Consider the following 19,117-nt stretch of genomic DNA (forward strand, 5'->3'; position numbering starts at 1 on the left):
CATCAGTTTTTTACAATCAGGCACAATCCGGCGCTTTGCAGAAAAAAAACGCATCCGTTTTTTTTTTGCCGCCGGATGAGTTTTTCCCTTATAGACTTGCATTAGCGCCGGATTGTGCCGCATGGCTTTGCGTTGCGTCCATTTTTTGCCGCATGCGGCATATTTAGCTGATACGGCGGCCGGATGGTACATTGCTTGCAGCGGTTTTTGTCTGCGGAGAGAAACCACATCGTGCCGGATCCGGTGCGAGGCGGCACGATTTACAATGCAAGTCTATGGATGCCGGTTGCGGCAGCCGGATGCGGTTTTTTTGAACTACGCATGGTCAGTATCAAACCAGATCTGTCAAAAAAACGGACGGGCCGCATGGAAAAACGTATGCAACAGATCTGGGTTTTTTTCGCCGCATCCTTTGCATAGGTTTTTGAGCCGGATTGTGCCTGATGCAAAAAAAACTGATGTGTGAAAGCAGCCTTAGACTAGATATGGCTGTATAGGCGCTATTACGTGACTTAACCAGACAACTTTCTTGATTAAATCCTCGCTATTACGGAGAAATCCAGCGTATCGGTATTTAGGTATGTCCAAGAAATTGCAGCTTTCTGGGCTTCACTTCTTATTTTCTTTTTCGCTCCTAATTGGGAGACCCAGACAGTGGGTGTATAGCTACTGCCCTCTGGAGGCCGCACAAAGAACTACACTTAAAAGTGTAAGGCCCCTCCCCTTCTGGCTATACACCCTCCCGTAGGAGTACAGATTCCTCAGTTTTAGCTTTGTGCGCAAGGAGGTCAGACACGCACGCATAGCTCCATTGTTTTTAGTCAGCAGCAGCTGCTGACTATATCGGATGGAAGAAAAGAGGACACATATAGTGTCCCCAGCATGCTCCCTTCTCACCCCACTGTATGTCGGAGGTGTTTGTAAGGTTGAGGTACCCATTGCGGGTACGGCGGCAGGAGCCCACATGCTGATTCCTTCCCCATCCCTTTTTACAGGGCTCTGGGTGAAGTGGGATTTACCGGTCTCCAGGCACTGAGACCGTGCTCCATCTACAGCCCCTGGAGAAGATGCTGGATGGAGCGGAGTACATCAGGGACATGGCCCTGCTTCCTCAAGGTACTCTGTGTCCCCGTGCATTTGGCGCTCACACCGCAGCTTGCTGGGTGTTGTAGTGCGCCGGGGGACATCAGCGCTACGGCGCTTGTGCCAGGCCTCATTCAGCTTCGCTGAAGCAGGCACACTAGTGGGAAACGGTCGCGCCGGCCGCTGGGACTGCGGCGCGGCTGGCACTTGTGGTGCGCCGGGGACTTCAGCGCGGCCCGCGCTTTTACGGCGGCCGCGCTGATAACTCGAGTCCCCGGCTTTTGCGGCCTGCTTCCGTTCGTTCCCGCCCCCGGACCTGCCAGTCAGGAGAGGGGCGGGACGCTGGCCACGTCTAGGAACGGTCATGCCGGCCGCTGGGACTGCGGCGCGGCTGACACTTGTGGTGCGCCGGGGACTTCAGCGCGGCCCGCGCTTTTACGGCGGCCGCGCTGATAACTCGAGTCCCCGGCTTTTGCGGCCTGCTTCCGTTCGTTCCCGCCCCCAGACCTGCCAGTCAGGAGAGGGGCGGGACGCTGGCCAGTGCATCAGCGCTGAGGGCTGGAGTCGTTTTTACATACTCCAGCCCTCACAATCGGCACAGAGGGGACACTGTTCCCGCACTTTTGTTTGGGAACTCCCACGGACCGCCCCTCTCCACAGACGCCGGCAGCCATTCCTGCTGACACGCTGAGCTGCAGAGGGGAGCCGGGGAGACCCAGACAGGGAATCTGCAGCCTCTTACCCGCTATTCAGCGGGCGGTAAGCCCCCTCTTGTGCCAGTATTATTCTTAGTATTTTGTTTCTACAAATACTTTGTATTGCATAGCGCTGGTCGCCCTTTGGTTATAGACTCTCTCACATTGCAGAGAGCCAGCAACATGTCGTCCGTAAAACGCAAGGGTGCCAAGGCACAGACATTATATGCTTCCTGCACCGCTTGTGGGACTTTTCTACCGGCAGGCTCCACGGACCCCCATTGTGTGCAGTGCTCGGCCCCTGCGGCGCTTGCACAGTCGGGACCTCTGCTGGACGTGACCCAGGGTGTACCACCTGTGAATGCTGTCCAGGTGACAGGAACTGAGTTTGCAGCTTTTGCTGACAGAATGTCTCTCACTATGTCACAAATTCTTGACACATTGCGAGCTAGGCCTGTACTTCAGGCCACGGACACTGTGCAATCATTGCCCCCTGGTCCCCCTCAGCTCCAAGCTCCGGGACGGGCATATACACCTCAGGGTGAAGACTCTGACTCGGACGATGGCCCCGGGCAGCCTAAGCGGGCTCGCTATGACGGGCCTTCACATTCATCTCAATGGTCAGGATCCCAGCGAGATGAATCTATGGGTGATGAGGCGGACGTAACTGATCAGGATTCTGATCCTGGGACCGCTCTCAATCTAGATACACCAGATGGTGACGCCATAGTTAATGATCTTATATTTAACATCAATAAGATGTTAAATATTTCCCCACCAGCTCCTCTTGTGGAGGAGTCAGCTTCGCAGCACGAGAGAATCCATTTCAGATACCCTAAGCGTACTTTAAGCACTTTTCTGGACCACGCTGACTTTAGAGACGCAATCCAGAAACCCCACGCTTATCCTGAAAGGCGTTTTCCTAAACGGCTTAAAGATACACGCTATCCTTTTCCCCCTGAGGTGGTCAAGGGTTGGACCCAGTGTCCAAAAGTGGATCCTCCAATTTCCAGGCTTGCAGCTAGATCCTTGGTTGCAGTTGAAGATGGAGCGGCACTTAAAGATGCCACTGACAGGCAGATGGAGCTCTGGCTGAAATCCATCTATGAAGCGATTGGAGCGTCATTAGCGCCTTCTTTTGCGGCCGTATGGGCACTCCAAGCTATCTCAGCCGGGCTTGCGCGAGTTGACTCCGTCACACGTGCATGTGCCCCGCAGGTAGCACCATTGACCTCGCAAATGGCGGCATTCGCGTCGTACGCGATTAATGCTGTTCTTGACGCTACAAGCCGCACGGCAGTGGCGTCAGCCAACTCCGTTGTTTTGCGTAGGGCCCTGTGGTTGAGACATTGGAAAGCAGATTCTCATTCCAAGAAGTGCTTAACCAATTTGCCTTTTTCTCGTGACCGATTGTTTGGAGAGCGTTTGGATGAAATCATCAAACACTCCAAGGGTAAGGACTCATCCTTACCGCAACACAGACAAAACAAACCCCAACAGAGGAAGGGTCAGTCTGGTTATCGGTCCTTTCGAGGACCGGGCAGGTCCCAATTCGCCTCGTCAAAAAAGACTCAAAAGGACCAGAGACGCTCAGATTCTTGGAGGTCTCAGTCACGCCCAAAAAGGACAGCCGGAGGAACCGTTGCCAAGACGGCGTCCTCCTGACTTGCGGTCTCCGATTCCCACACCCGCGGTCGGTGGGAGGCTTTCCCACTTTGGCGACATCTGGCTGTCACACGTCAAAGACCGTTGGGTGAGGGATATTCTGTCTCACGGGTACAGGATAGAGTTCAGTTCTCGTCCGCCAACTCGTTTCTTCAGAACTTCTCCACCACCAGACCGAGCCGATGCTCTGTTGCAGGCGGTGGCCGCTCTAAAGGCGGAAGGAGTGGTGACCTCCGTCCCGCTTCAGGAACAAGGTCACGGTTTTTACTCCAATCTGTTTGTGGTCCCAAAAAAGGACGGATCGTATCGGCCCGTCCTGGATCTAAAGTTGCTCAACAGACACGTAAAAGTCAGGAGGTTCCGGATGGAATCCCTACGCTCCGTCATAGCCTCAATGTCTCAAGGAGATTTTCTAGCATCAATAGATATCAAGGATGCGTATCTCCACGTGCCGATCGCACCAGAGCATCAGCGTTTCCTACGCTTCGTCATACACGACGAACACCTACAGTTCGTAGCGTTACCTTTCGGTCTGGCAACAGCCCCCCGGGTCTTCACCAAGGTCATGGCAGCAGTAGTAGCTGTTCTGCACTCGCAGGGTCACTCGGTCATCCCGTATCTAGACGACCTGCTTATAAAGGCACCCTCTCAAGAGGCATGCCAACACAGTCTGAAGGTGGCACTAGACACTCTCCAGAGTTTCGGGTGGATTATCAACTTTCCAAAGTCTCATCTAACCCCGACCCAATCTCTGACTTATCTTGGCATGGAGTTTCATACTCTATCAGCGATAGTGAAGCTTCCACTGGACAAGCAGTGCTCGCTACGGACTGGAGTGCAATCTCTCCTTCAGAGCCAGTCGCACTCACTGAGGCGCCTCATGCATTTCCTAGGAAAGATGGTAGCAGCAATGGAGGCAGTCCCGTTCGCGCAGTTTCATCTGCGCCCTCTACAATGGGACATTCTACGCCAATGGGACGGGAAATCGACGTCCCTCGACAGGACTGTCTCCCTCTCTCAGACTGCCAAGGACTCTCTCCGTTGGTGGCTTCTCCCCACCTCATTGTCACAGGGAAAGTCGTTCCTTCCCCCGTCCTGGGCAGTGGTCACGACGGATGCGAGCCTATCAGGGTGGGGAGCGGTGTATCTCCACCACAGGGCTCAGGGGATGTGGACTCTGGAAGAGTCCACCCTGCAGATCAATGTTCTGGAAATCAGAGCAATCTATCTTGCCCTGCGAGCCTTCCAACAATGGCTGGAAGGCAAGCAGATTCGGATTCAGTCGGACAATTCTACGGCGGTGGCTTACATCAACCACCAAGGGGGAACACGCAGTCGCCAAGCTTTTCAAGAAGTCCAACGGATTTTGACGTGGGTGGAAAGCAGAGCGTCCACCATATCCGCAGTTCACATCCCAGGCGTGGAAAACTGGGAAGCAGACTTTCTCAGTCGCCAGGGCATGGACGCAGGAGAATGGTCCCTTCACCCGGACGTGTTTCAGCAGATCTGTTGCCGCTGGGGGACGCCGGACGTCGATCTGATGGCGTCACGGCACAACAACAAGGTCCCAGTTTTCATGGCACGGTCTCACGATCACCGAGCACTGGCGGCAGACGCCTTGGTTCAGGATTGGTCGCAATTCCGACTCCCCTATGTGTTCCCACCTCTAGCATTGTTACCCAGAGTTCTCCGGAAAATCAGGTCCGACTGCCATCGAGCCATACTCGTCGCTCCAGATTGGCCAAGAAGGTCGTGGTACCCGGATCTGTGGCATCTCACGGTAGGCCAACCGTGGACACTACCAGACCGTCCAGATTTGCTGTCTCAAGGGCCGTTTTTCCATCTGAATTCTGCGGCCCTGAACCTGACTGTGTGGCCATTGAGTCCTGGATCCTAGCGGCCTCAGGTTTATCTCAGGAGGTTGTTGCCACAATGAGACAGGCTAGAAAACCATCCTCAGCTAAGATCTATCACAGAACGTGGAAGATATTCTTAGCGTGGTGCTTGGCTCAAGGGTTTTCTCCCTGGCCATTTGCATTGCCAATTTTTCTTTCCTTCCTGCAGTCTGGGTTGGAAAAAGGTTTGTCGCTTAGCTCTCTTAAGGGTCAAGTCTCCGCGCTATCCGTATTCTTTCAGAAGCGCTTGGCACAGCTTTCTAAAGTACGCACGTTTCTCCAAGGAGTTTGTCATATCGTTCCTCCTTACAGACGGCCATTGGAACCCTGGGATCTGAACAAGGTTCTCATTGCTCTCCAGAAGCCGCCTTTCGAGCCTTTGAAAGAGGTTCCCCTTTCTCGGCTTTCACAAAAGGTAGTTTTTCTTGTGGCGGTCACGTCTCTTCGAAGAGTGTCCGAGCTAGCGGCGTTATCTTGCAAATCTCCCTTCCTGGTGTTTCACCAAGACAAGGTAGTACTGCGTCCAATTCCAGAGTTTTCTCCCAAGGTGGTTTCTTCCTTTCATCTCAATCAGGATATCACCTTACCATCTTTGTGTCCGCATCCAGTTCACCAATTTGAAAAGGGTTTACATCTGTTGGACCTGGTGAGAGCACTCAGGATTTACATTTCTCGCACGGCGGCTCTACGCCGTTCGGATGCGCTCTTTGTCCTAGTCGCTGGTCAGCATAAGGGATCGCAAGCTTCCAAATCCACCCTGGCGCGGTGGATCAAGGAACCAATTCTTCACACATACCGTTCTGCTGGGCTTCCGATTCCATCTGGACTGAAGGCCCATTCTACCAGAGCCGTGGGTGCGTCCTGGGCATTACGGCATCAGGCTACGGCTCAGCAAGTGTGCCAGGCGGCTACCTGGTCGAGTCTGCACACGTTTACCAAACACTATCAAGTGCATACCTACGCTTCGGCAGATGCCAGCCTAGGTAGACAGGTCCTTCAGGCGGCGGTGGCCCACCTGTAGGAAGAGGCTGTCTGACAGCCCGTTCATGTGGTATCTTTTTACCCACCCAGGGACTGCTTTTGGACGTCCCACTGTCTGGGTCTCCCAATTAGGAGCGAAAAAGAAGGGAATTTTGTTTACTTACCGTAAATTCCTTTTCTTCTAGCTCCAATTGGGAGACCCAGCACCCGCCCTATTTGTTCTTAGGGTTTCGTTTTTTCGGGTGCACATGTTGTTCATGTTGTTTCTTAAGTTCTCCGATCGTGTTATCGGATTGAATTTGTTTTTGAAACTGTTATTGGCTTTCCTCCTTCTTGCTTTGGTACTAAAACTGAGGAATCTGTACTCCTACGGGAGGGTGTATAGCCAGAAGGGGAGGGGCCTTACACTTTTAAGTGTAGTTCTTTGTGCGGCCTCCAGAGGGCAGTAGCTATACACCCACTGTCTGGGTCTCCCAATTGGAGCTAGAAGAAAAGGAATTTACGGTAAGTAAACAAAATTCCCTTCTTCCGTTGGGTGTCTGCGTTCACAGGTCAGTCTAACTTTGTCATCTGCTGCCCCTTATGAGTGCAGTTACTGCACATGCACTAAGATCTGGCCTAACTTGGCAGTCAAATGCTGGAGGTGGGCACCCAACAGGGCTAAGGATTGGAGGCCGAAAAGCTGTAAAGGCTTTGATTCACTCCAATGCCGTTGCAGTGGCTTTCTACAAGAGGTATCGGTTTACTCAAGGTAACTGTGCCAATACAGCAATTTTTTTATTTTATTTATTTATTTCTTTGGTAGAAATGTCTCCTGACAGGTTTCCTTTTAGGCTAAGCTTCACTTTTTGTAGCTACTTTATTACCAGTTAATTGTTTATACAGCACTTTCCTCATGTACCTTCATTACTGAAAACTCCTTTTAGACTGCTTTAGACTTTGTTCCCATGGCCATCATGGGTTCCTGGCGTCATTACACAGCTCCGTCATGTCGAGGATCCTGACAGATCTCACTGTCTCATACTGGAGGCATTTTGTTTTATATTTGATTAAGAATGGCCCTGCAGCCTGTGTTGTTCTTGCTGTCAAAGCAATGAAAACTTTACTGAGCGCCAGTGTGAACATGGCATTCCCTAAAATTGCTGTTCTCTGAGAGGCAGATATTGTGATTTTCCTTTCGAACTATAGCCAATACAGGTTTAACATTGCCCTATTTCAGATCATGGACTGCCAGCTGCACCTCTGGGCAGATTGTAGTGTAAGGCTGTGCCCCACGATAAATGCTTGAGTTTTTGTCAGTGTCTTACAGTTCCAGCAAAGTGGATGGGATTTATAGAAATCTCATGCCCACTGTTGACATCTGCATAAACTGACCTGCCTTGTTTCAAAGCTGTAACTGTCACGGGTGTCTTTGGCCAACCCAGGGAAGCTTATACTGGCCCCAAGGCTAGGGCCCCTCACACCTATGGTACCCTTAATGGTAGGGATGTTCAGGCCTCCAACCTAGGCCCTATCTCCTGTTCTTGTCCCTGATGTTATAACTCCCCCTGCTCCACAACTTGGGGGAATGGGCACAAACAGGAGACTACACCCCACCATCAAAAGTAGACAAACTGGGTAACAACTATAACTCGTACACACGGCAACCACACACAATGGAGCCCCTAAAAGTGCACGAGGGGAATAAACCGTTTACTGGGTAACTTCTAAACCTGAGCAAACACACCTGAAAATGCTGCAGCAAACACCAATGCTGTAGTTAAAAACACAACAAAGTAACATCTCCTTCCACCTCCTGGCTCAGCTTCTAAATGATAGGAAATAACCGGCCCCTTGTGGTGGAAGTAGAGGCTATATTAAGGACCTGGGCGTGGTCCGAAGCGGTCTGTCTGTGACAGTAACATGTCAGTTTTTCTCCATAAATTTGCATTAGATGCGGAGAAATGAGACTAATAATGCACACGCATTCTTGGGTATCAAAAAGCAGCTTTGCTAAAAAACATGACGTACCAAGAAGAGTAAAAAATTTCAGTGTTAACACAATAACCATAGTTTTTACCTTTTTTTTCTTTTTCTTTTTTTTTTTTCTTAAGCAACCTAATTTTACTTACTAGGGAAAGAAAATATGAAACCTCAAAAGCTCACTGTAGGAACGTAGCCTAAAGGTTCATTTACACTGCATGAGTATAGTGAACGAGTGTTCCTAGGAACGTTCATTCACGATAATTCACTTTAAGCGGACTGCTGATCGCCTGACTAATGATCAACATACTTGTTCCTCCAGTGCAAAGATCTTTTGGTTTGCCTAGAAGATGGATATTTTGGCAGTGCTTTGTCCTGTGTAAACACTCCTTGTGCTGCTGAGAACTACGGTAACCATGTGCACTTATCAGATGTGCACTGAATGATCAGTAAAGACTAAAGTGCGCTGGCTTGTAAACAGGCTATTACATTACCGGCAAACGTATTGTCAGTCAGCTGTGATTTTTAATACTGCAGTGTAAGTAAATGTTTAGTGTTTAGATTGGCTATTATGAAACTTAGAGGATATTTCACCAGTTTGAGCATGGTAAACTGGTCATAGTATGAAACACTGGCTTCAGAACTGAATAAAACATAGCTTTTTTTTTTTTTTTTTTTTTCTTTCCTCTGAGTAGATAATGGCTTGTAAAGTTTAGGTTACAGTTTATGGGAAGCTCAACTGGGTTACTAGAGATTTGGTTCCAGCAGATTTCTCCGTGACAGACCTATAAAGCGCAGTGTGATTTACAAAGTTCAGAGTAGAGAGGAGTGTATGAATTCTGAACACTAGTGTTCTCTACACCCACAATGGGATGAAGAGTACAGCTGAGCTTTGTGTCATTATGAACACTTCTAGCAGCCCTGCTGTATCCCCTCCCCTCTCACTGACTGCTGTGAGAAAGTTGTTTATAATCACACACAAATCTGGAGTAAGAGAAGACTGTCTGTCATTACATGTAAATCTAAAGTCCATGGAGCCTCTGTTAGGATTCTCGACAGAGAAAGTAGCCAGATATCCCTCTGGGAAGGACCTAGCCATGAAGTGACTTTTTAGGAGAACCACCATAACCACCATATTAAGTGGCCCTTTTAGTCAATATCCAACTCTTTGACAAGTTTAAAGATATGACAAGGGAAATGCCAAGGCCAGGTATCCATCCACAGACAGCTGTTTCGGGGTATTGGCCCTCCTCAGTGTGGAGTAGGATTCTGGCTAGGTGGGGGCAATGCCTAGTAGACCAACAAGACAAAACAATCACTGATCTCGGGGAGACCAGCCAGAGAAAACACTGACAGCAGCCAACGAGGGCGCTCTACACAGTGAAATCCTAGGTGCATTGCCCCCTGGGAAATATGCAAATCTAAAACGTCCGGAGGGATATCTGGCTAGTTTGTGTCAAGACACCGAACAGAGGCTCCACAGACTTTTTAGATTTGCATATTTCCCAGGGGGCAATGCACCTAGGATTTCACTGTGTAGAGCGCCCTCGTTGGCTGCCGTCAGTGTTTTCTCTGGCTGGTCTCCCCGAGATCAGTGCTTGTTTTGTCTTGTCATTACATGTCACACATGTGGAAACCTGCTCTAAGCTATTGAGGGGTATTCTTCTTTTTTTTTTTCCTTTGCATGACGTCTGTTGCTTATGATTGGTGATCATAGAGGACAGGGAATGCACTCCTCCAGGGAGAAATCATAACCCCAAATGGTTATTCCAGAGAATTATCTCAACTTTGCAAGCTAATATCTTTGTAATGAAAAGGAAAAATTAAAAATACATTTTATTCTTCTCTGCAACCACTGTATGGGCAGGTAAACCTGCTCAAACTGATGAAAGGTCCCTTTTTAAAAAGGCCAAAGTGACTTATTGCTTTTTCTTACAAAAGTTATACAGGATTTTAAAAAAATAAATAAAAATCTGGAAGGGGCGAGCATATTCATACGTCTTGCTTCTCACACGAGTACTAGTCCAATCCCCTGGCAGAGTCCACAGTACGCACAAGTACACACTAAAATATAAACAAACAAAACTTAACAATACCCTTTTTTTATTGTAGTATAAGGGGAGGCTGCCAGCTGACCCATGCTCCTGGACACCGGGCACCATGTATCAGGCATTAGCTATGATTTCAGCCTTATATGTTGGCTGCGGCGTTTAAATGGTGCATGGAAACAATTATCTACAGTATGAAGTTTTTTAATAATTCTGAAATAAACATGTTTTTGTTTTTATAATTTGCTTATATTCAAATTTTGGACTTTTTGTATTAAGAAATTGCTGTACAAACAATTCCCTAGTAACTGCTGGTGGTTGTAGCTTCAGTGAAGATTCACTATATGACGATCCGTATCTTTTCATCGTGCCTCTTTTCACAGTCTTGTTTTTCCTTATTCCAAGGGACCCAGCTTTCAGTTGGCGTTTGATGGACTAATCTTCTTTGCCTCCACCTGCCCCCGTTGAATGAATGAGAACCCCCTAATGTCATCTTGCCTCGAAGAATCATTCTGACATTTCACAGTAACATGTTTGCAGCAGTACGAGCAGTTTTTCCTTTTTATGTTTTATATTTATGCATTGCTGTTAGTGCTATTGTATATGTAGATGGGGAATACATGACTGACTTGTTTGCATTCTGTAACTTAGGTACTTCATCCACTTCCTAGCTGTGTGTTAATAACTGAATATTTCTCCGTTTGTAAATCATTTTTTAATCAATGACCTTTGGCAATCACGGTAATTTTCCTACTTGCTGCATAACCAACAGCTTTTGTTATGTGATATCTCAAGTAATTGAAATGGAGAATCTAGTTCTACAGAGGGGCAATGTTATATAGTTACATATTTCATGGGACACACATAAAAGTCCCCAATGTCTCCTCCCAGCTATGGTAGGCGCTGCTTGACCTGGTAGGCATTTTCACACAGAGCAATTGTGCTGTTTGTTTGTTTTTTTTTCCTCCTGATATGCTTTATAATCTTAATGTTTTTACCTCAATTTCAGCAATATAATGCAGCTTGATTGCATTGTGTGAAAGCCGCCTTATGTAGTGTAGTTTTTGCTTTCTGTACAAGTGATATTTTTTTGGGGTGCTATCTGCTTGTATTTGATCTTTCATCAGTTTCTGGTATCCTCTAATCCTTCTCCAGAGCTGCTTTTAAGCTAGATACGTAGCCCCCCCTCCCCCGCTGTGCACTACGTTGGTGTGTTTCCGCTGGAATCCTAGAAAAACAGGATTTTGTCAGGGACACAGACTGAGTCTCTGTGGATACAGTCTGGCATGCGTCCTGGTAGTAGTAGTCTTTCAGATATGCATAAGAAATTGAAGCTTGATCTTCTTTTAAGTGAACAGCTCTGTCTGTTTCCGCGTCCGAATCCTGTTTTTCTGGGGTCCCATCCTGACATGGTCCTCCTCACACCCACCCATCTATCACAGGGGTCTCAAACTCAGCTGGGTGTATGGGGCACATATAGCCAAAAAATTGAGGGGCCGGCGCTGCATTCTTTGCATGGCAAAATGACATTTTTAATGAATTCTTGCTTGTTTATTATAACCTGCACTTTTTTTTTGTTTAGTTAAGTTTATATATAAAAAAAGTTTTAATGGCAAAAATAAAATAAAATTCTTTTTTATTTTGAATTTTATCACCTTCTTGTAAAATTGTTTTAAAATTAGCAGCATCATATATTAATTTTAGCCAACCTCTTGTAGTAATGTCCCCCTCTGTGTGCCCTGTAGTAAGGTGTTAATCCTTGTTGTATTGTGCTCATCCTTGTGGTATTGTGCCCTGTAGTTTTGTGCTCATCCTTGTGCCCTGTAGAATTGTGCCCATTCTTGTAATTGTGCCTAGTAGTAGTGTGCCCATCCTTGTTGTAGTGTGCCCATCCTTGTTGTAGTGTGCCCATCCTTTAGTAATCAAAAAAATAATAATTCTCCTCACCTTTCCTCCGTTCCCTGCTTGCCCACGATCAGTATTTGCAGCGTTTTGGATGTAGCATGGTTCAGCTGTGTCCAAAACGCTGCAAAGTACAGTACAAGCAGAGTGGATGGGATTTCTAAAAATCCCATGCCCACTGTGCTTGTGCAGCCTGCAGTGAAAACTGACCTGCTGTGCGGCATTCAGAGGCCACAGCATATGAATTTATGGTGCGGAGTTGCATGCCCTCCCTAGAAAGAACACAAGCGAGAGACCGCAGTGCTCCGAACCGTGATTGCGGGCAGCTGTGGTCTCCTTTTTTTTTTTTTTTTTTTTTCCTGCGGAGGAGACCTGCGACCCCACAGGTCAGGACCCGCCGCGTCCATTGACGCAGCGGGTCCTGATTGTGAGCATGTAGCTGCTTGTTGCGGCCCGCAGCCCCCATGATGATCGCAGCTCTATGCCCGGGGTCGGCACCGGCAGAACTTTACTACAGTGGCATCATTTGCGGTGCCGCGCATAGGAGCTGTCTGCATTATACCAATGGCTATCGCCGGCCATTCAGATGCAAGGAGGTGACATCGTACAGCGAGGTCACTTTCTTGCATCTGATTGGTGGGCAGCAGCCATTGGTATAATGCAGACAGCTCCTATGCGCGGCACCGCAAATGATGCCACTGTGGTAAAGTCCTGCCGTGCCGACTCCTGGCAGAGAGCTGCGATCGTCACGGGGGCTGCGGGCCGCAACAAGCAGCCTCGGGGGCCGCATGCAGCCCGAGGGCCGCGTGTTTGAGAACGATATATACAGAAGCCACAAGAGCTCCTAGATCAAACAGCCCCAAAGTTGTGGTCAGCTCCATATACTTTACATCCGGTAACTCCTGGATTCAATTACATCTGATCAGTTGGGATGCCGAGCACTGGACCACAACCAATTATATATTGCCAATCTAGCCTTTGTATAGGCCGGCAATAGAAGTGTAGTGGGCTACCCCTGTGACAGGGTTTCTTCATAATAAGCCGATCACAAAGTGCCCCCTGCTTGGATTAGTTGCAGTCTCTGGGTAAACTTTTGTTTAAAGGGAACCTGTCGGGTCCAATATGCGCCCAGAACCACGAGCAGTTCTAGGTGCATATTCCTTTCTTGCCTCTTCATTGGGGGACACAGACAGTGGTTATATGGTGTCTCCAGGGGAGGCTTGACACTAGGTTTAAAAAAAGTTGGCTCCTCCTCCCACAGCATATAACCGTAGCTAGGCGGGAACTAGCTCAGTTCTTTAGTGTGAGCAGGGAGGCTGACACGTCTGGCCTGAGCCCCAGGCCAGCTCATGTTTTTTGTTTTTCTTTTCTTTGTGATTTTATTCTATTTTTGACTATGGGGCAATACCAGGGTGTGCTCACCCTCGTTCCCCCCCCCCGCTTACGGGCAGAGTAAACCTGGCGTGCAAAAGCCGTCAGTCTTCCCGCACGCCCAAGTGGTCGGGTCTGCGTACCCCTCCAGGCTCCCTGGAAGCACCTCACAGAGGTAGCTCCAGAGGGCTAAGCAGAGCCGAGCACCTGCTAGCCTTGAGCCGAAGATGCGTCCCCGAGATCTCCGCATCCCAGGACCGACGCGTCTTCAGACGGAGCAAGAGCAGGTAGGGAGACGACGTGTACCCGTCCCCTGCATCCAACCGCCGCCTTAGGAGGCGCCGGTGGGGCGATGCAGGCCGTGTTCCGGGGAAGCATCATAAATTTAGCTCCCGGCTTCGGCCTGCATTCTGCTCCAGAAGCCGCTCCCTCTAGTGGGCCGTCTCTCCCCTCCATGCTGCCAGAGAACTCTGGACGCCATTACATGTGGGGAGCAGACACTGGTGAGATTGCCTCCTTGGCTCTGCAACTCTGCAGCACTATATACCGCTCTGCTCAGTGATATATTGCTGTCTTTCTAGCGGTGTGTGTCTGCTGGCTGGCGGTGTATATCAGCTTTTAGCGGTATATACGGACTGTGCCTGCAGGTATATACTGACTGTTTGGCAGTGTATGCCACTTTACTATTGGTATATACCAGCTTTGTATAGCAGTCCCTTTCTAATACTGCTGGTAGCGCCTCACCCACAGTAGTGTAATACTGCTAGAGGCTCACAGTATAATTGTACGTTTGTTGCTGACATGCGTAAAAACCGCAAGGGTGATAAAGCTTCCCAGGCATCCTCTATGGACCTGTACTATGCTTGTACCACCTGTGGATGCTCATTTCCCAGTGGTCGAAGCTATCCACTCTGCCGGGGCTGCAATGCCCCTACTACAGTGTCACAACAGGCATTGCCGGACCAGGGGGTCGTGCAATCTGTGGGTTCGTCCCCGGCCACCGTTCAGGCAGCACCCCCGTCTGATGAGGCTATCCCTGCATGGGCTCTTCTGATGTCTAAAAGGTTAGATGACCTGGCCGCTCAGATATCTCAGCCTTCCACAGGCTCCCACAGCCTCCCCCCGGCTCAGCTCCCTCAGAGGAGCCCGCCTTCGTGTGGTGTATCATCCCCAGTACGTAAAAAGGCTGTCTCCAAAAGGCGCCATTGCGACCGCTCCGCCTCATCGGACTCACACGATGGTCAGTCTGACTCAGGCTCCGTGACCTTTAGTAGTCACGATTCCCGAGACTCTGACTCTGATTCAGATGTCCCTTCTGAGTCTAGGCATATGGAAGACACTTTAATAGCAGCTGTCAATCACTCTGTCAATTTCTGATCAGCCCTCGGACCCGACTTCTCAGTCAGCAATCAAGCGAGCCAAGAAACCTCCTAAGTCCTTTGCCCAGGATCCGATTTTTCATCAAATCATATCTAAACGGTGGGATCACCCTGATAGGAGGTTTAATAAAAAATCCTCCTTCATTCGCTCATCCCTTTCCTCCGGAAATGGTTAAGCCCTGGTCGGTTCCCCCCGTTGTGGATCCGCCAGTATCCAGACTGGCTAAACACACGGTTATGTCTGTTTCAGACAACGCATCTCTCAAGGACTTGTCCGACCGCGCAGTTGAGGCTGCGGTCAAATCTATTTTTCCAGGCTTCGGGCTCCTCTCTGCGCCCCCTGTTTGCCATGACATGGGTGGCAAGAGCTATGAGCATGTGGAGTAGGAACCTGCGCAAGTGTCTTCGCCCTTGCAATATTCCTCCGGAGGCTCTTGAGATTCTTGATTTGTTCTCTCTCGCCTCTATTTTCTTCACGGCTCCCTAGATGCAGCTAGCTGGTCAGCCCTAACGGCAGCCAATGCCAATGTCTTCGCCCGCAGGGTTCTGTGGCTAAAAATATGGAATGCGGACAGTGCCTCAAAGAAGTCCCTGTCCACACTTCCCTTCCAGAGTCTTCGTCTGTTTGGTGAATCCCTGGACAAACTCATATCTGAGGCGACGGGTGGTAAAAGTACCATTCTACCACAAAAGCGGCCTGTAGCCAGAAATTTCAAAAAATATTTTTGGCTCAGGCAGTCCTTTCGGCCTGCACCCCAAAAACAGTCGGCCCAAGGACCATCCCAACGCTCAGATCGAGGATCCGGTCCCTCAAGGGTCTCTTCTTGGCGTTCCCACTCCAAGCAACCTAAACCCAAAGAACCTCCCTCTGTACAGGCCCCCTCAGCATGATGCCAGGTATCCCGCAGATCCGACTCCTGTGGGAGGGCGGCTTCTGCTTTTTCGAGATATCTGGTAGACCACACTCACGATGCTTGGGTTCGAGAAATCGTCACCTCAGGTTACAAAATCGATTTTCCATTCCCTGCCGGCCAACAGGTTTCTGCGTTCTCGTCTTCCAAAGTCCAAAACGCAAAGCCAGGCCTTATTTCAGGCCATAGCCTCTTTACAGAAAGCAAACGTTATCATTCCAGTGCCCATGGAACAGCGCGGCAAAGGTTTCTATTCAAACCTTTTTGTCGTTCCCAAAAAAGATGCCTCTGTCCGCCCTATCTTGGACCTCAAACGGCTGAACAAATCCGTACGGATTCGAACTTTCCGAATGGAATCATTGAGAGCAGTACTAGCTGCCATGGAACCTGGAGAATTCCTAGCTTCCATAGACGTTCAAGATGCTTATTTACACATTCCCATATGTGTCTCTAATCAACGGTTCCTTCGCTTTGCTGTAGGACACTGTCATTTGCAATTCAGGGCCCTCCCCTTTGGGCTAGCCACTGCGCCTCGGGTCTTCACAAAGGTCATGGCGGCTGTCATGTCGATTTTACACCCCAGAGGCATCTTGGTCGTTCCCTATTTGGACGACCTTGTCAAAGGGAGCTCTCTTCACGTTTGCTCAGAAAGCGTGCAGATTTGCCTAGACACGCTGTCAAGGCTAGGGTGGCTTATCAACTTCAAAAAGTCATCCCTCATTCCTCATCAGCGCATCACCATTCTAGGTATGCTGATAGACACTGCTCAGTCCCGGGTTTTTCTTCCAGAGGACAAGAGGTCTTCCCTGATCCGGGCCGCCCAATCCCTCCGCTCTCGCCGTCACACATCCCTTCGGAATGGAATGAGAGTGTTAGGCAAGATGGTGGCAGTCATAGAAGCAGTGTCCTTTGCCCAATTCCATCTGCGCCCTCTACAACTGGATTTTCTATCCCCCTGGGACAAGAATCCAGCTTCCTTGGACTGGTCAGTCCGCCTATCTCGGTCTGCGTTCAGCTCCCACGTCTGGTGGACTCAAGCCTCATCCCCATCTCAAGGAAAGTCCTTCCGCCCGGTCCACTGGCAGGTAGTCACGACGGATGCCAGCCTGATAGGCTGGGGGGCGGTGTTTCTCCACCACACTGTTCAGGGACGCTGGTCTCCTTCCGAGCGCTCTCTGCACATCAATGTTCTGGAGATCAGAGCCATATTTTTGGCCCTTCAGAATTTTCAGCCCCTACTATTGGGCCTCCCTGTTCGGATCCAGTCAGACAATGCCACGGCCGTTGCTTACATCAACAGTCAGGGAGGAACTCGCAGCAAGGCAGCGATGAAGGAGGTATCCAGAATTCTTCTTTGGGCAGAGAAGCACATCCCCATTATTTCAGCTGTCCATATCCCAGGGGTAGACAACTGGGCCGCAGACTTTCTCAGCAGGCAAGGTCTAGCGGCAGGGGAATGGTCCCTCCACGACGAAGTGTTCCATCAGATCACTCTTCGTTGGGGACTCACGGATGTGGACCTCATGGCGTCTCGAATGAATGCCAAAATACGTCCCTTCATATCTCGGTCGAGAGACCCGCTAGCGCTCGGCTCCGACACCCTAGTCTTCCATGGTCGCAGTTTCGCCTGCCCTACATCTTCCCTCCGTTTCCTCTCATTCCGAGAGTAATCAAGAAAATCAAAGCGGAGGGAATCCCGGTAATCCTCATGGCCCCGGACTGGCCCAGGAGAACCTGGTATCCAGAGCTCCTCCAACTTCTCAGCGACACTCCCTGGCGTCTTCCCGACCGCCCGGATCTTCTGTCACAAGGTCCAATATTCCACCAGCATACAGCACAGCTGCATTTGACGGCGTGGCGCTTGAATCCCTGATTCTAGCCAAGTCGTGTCTTTCTTCCAGGGTAGTTCATACCATGCTTAATGCTCGCAAGCCTTCCTCAGCCAGCATTTACCACAGGACCTGGAAGACCTATCTTTCCTGGTGTGACCGTCATAATCGGTCGCCCCTGACCTTTTCTATCCCTAATGTTCTTGCTTTTCTGCAAGACGGTCTGGACTCGGGTCTTGCTCTCAGTACCCTTAAAGGACAAGTTTCTGCCTTTGTCGGTTTTTTTTTTTTTTTTTTTTTCCCAGAAGCAGCTGGCTTCTTGCCCTCAGGTCCGTACCTTTCTTCAAGGGGTAGCGCATTTGGTCCCACCTTATTGCCACCCCTTAGATCCCTGGGATCTGAATCTGGTTCTGGGAGTCCTTCAACTTCCTCCTTTCGAACCTCTGAGAAAAATCTCTCCAACGACTGTCTTGGAAAGTTGCTTTTTTTAGTCGCTATTACCTCTATCAGGCGAGTGTCCGAACTGGCAGCTCTTTCCTGTCGCTCACCTTACCTGATATTCCATCATGATAGGGTGGTCCTTCGGCCTTCTCCCGCCTTCCTTCCGAAGGTCGTATCCTCTTTCCACCTGAACGAGGACATTGTGTTGCCGTCATTCTGCCCGGCCCCGGTCCACTCCTTTTGAGAAAGCCCTTCACACTCTCGATCTTGTCAGGGCTCTGCGAATCTACATCTCCAGAACAGCGCCGTTGCGCAAGTCCGATGCCCTCTTCGTCCTCCCAGTAGGACACAAAAAGGGCAACCCGGCGTCTAAATCCACGATTTCTCGATGGATCAGGATTGCCATCTGTGAGGCATACAAAGCACGAGGTGCCATTCCCTTTCAATCTGTGCGGGCCCACTCTACACGAGCGGTGGGTGCCTCCTGGGCTATCCGCCATCAGGCTTCAGCGGCCCAACTTTGTAAGGCCGCTACCTGGTCCAGTGTGCACACGTTCACAAAATTCTACAGAGTGCATACGCATGCCTCCGCGGATGCTGCTCTTGGAAGACAAATCCTTCAAGCGACAGTGGCCCATTTATAAGTGGCCACTGCTCGATTTGTTGACAGTGTTTGATATGAGTTCACTGCAGTTGTTAGTCAGCTCTTAGTCTGATGTTATACACTGTTAATAGTTCAGTTCCCACCCAGGGACTGCTTTGGGACATCCCACTGTCTGTGTCCCCCAATGAAAAGGCGAGAAAGGAAAGGACATTTTGTGTACTCACCGTAAAATGTCTTTCTTGGAGCCTTTCATTGGGGGACACAGCTCCTGCCCTTGTGGTTTTGGTTATCCTTTTCTTACTGCTTTTACACCAAACTGAGCTAGTTCCCGCCTAGCTGGGGTTATATGCT

The 19,117-nt window shown here is 49.6% G+C and overlaps 1 protein-coding gene across 7 annotated transcripts in view; it reads left to right on the top strand.

Moving 5' to 3' along the window:
• Window positions 1-19,117, top strand: part of PPP6R3 (protein phosphatase 6 regulatory subunit 3) — a 243,426-nt gene that overhangs the window by 45,389 nt on the left and 178,920 nt on the right. For 6 of the 7 annotated variants that reach the window (XM_075325295.1, XM_075325289.1, XM_075325292.1 and 3 more), the window contains exon 3: window positions 10,735-10,871. The exons of the other annotated variant lie outside the window; for it this stretch is intronic. In XM_075325295.1, the coding sequence (XP_075181410.1) occupies window positions 10,860-10,871 (12 nt within the window). In that variant the 5' untranslated portion in view covers window positions 10,735-10,859. The remainder of the gene's footprint in view (window positions 1-10,734; window positions 10,872-19,117) is intronic. 7 annotated transcript variants of the gene reach the window in all.

Source organism: Anomaloglossus baeobatrachus, chromosome 10 (assembly GCF_048569485.1).
Source record: "Anomaloglossus baeobatrachus isolate aAnoBae1 chromosome 10, aAnoBae1.hap1, whole genome shotgun sequence".
Classification (NCBI taxonomy): domain Eukaryota; kingdom Metazoa; phylum Chordata; class Amphibia; order Anura; family Aromobatidae; genus Anomaloglossus; species Anomaloglossus baeobatrachus.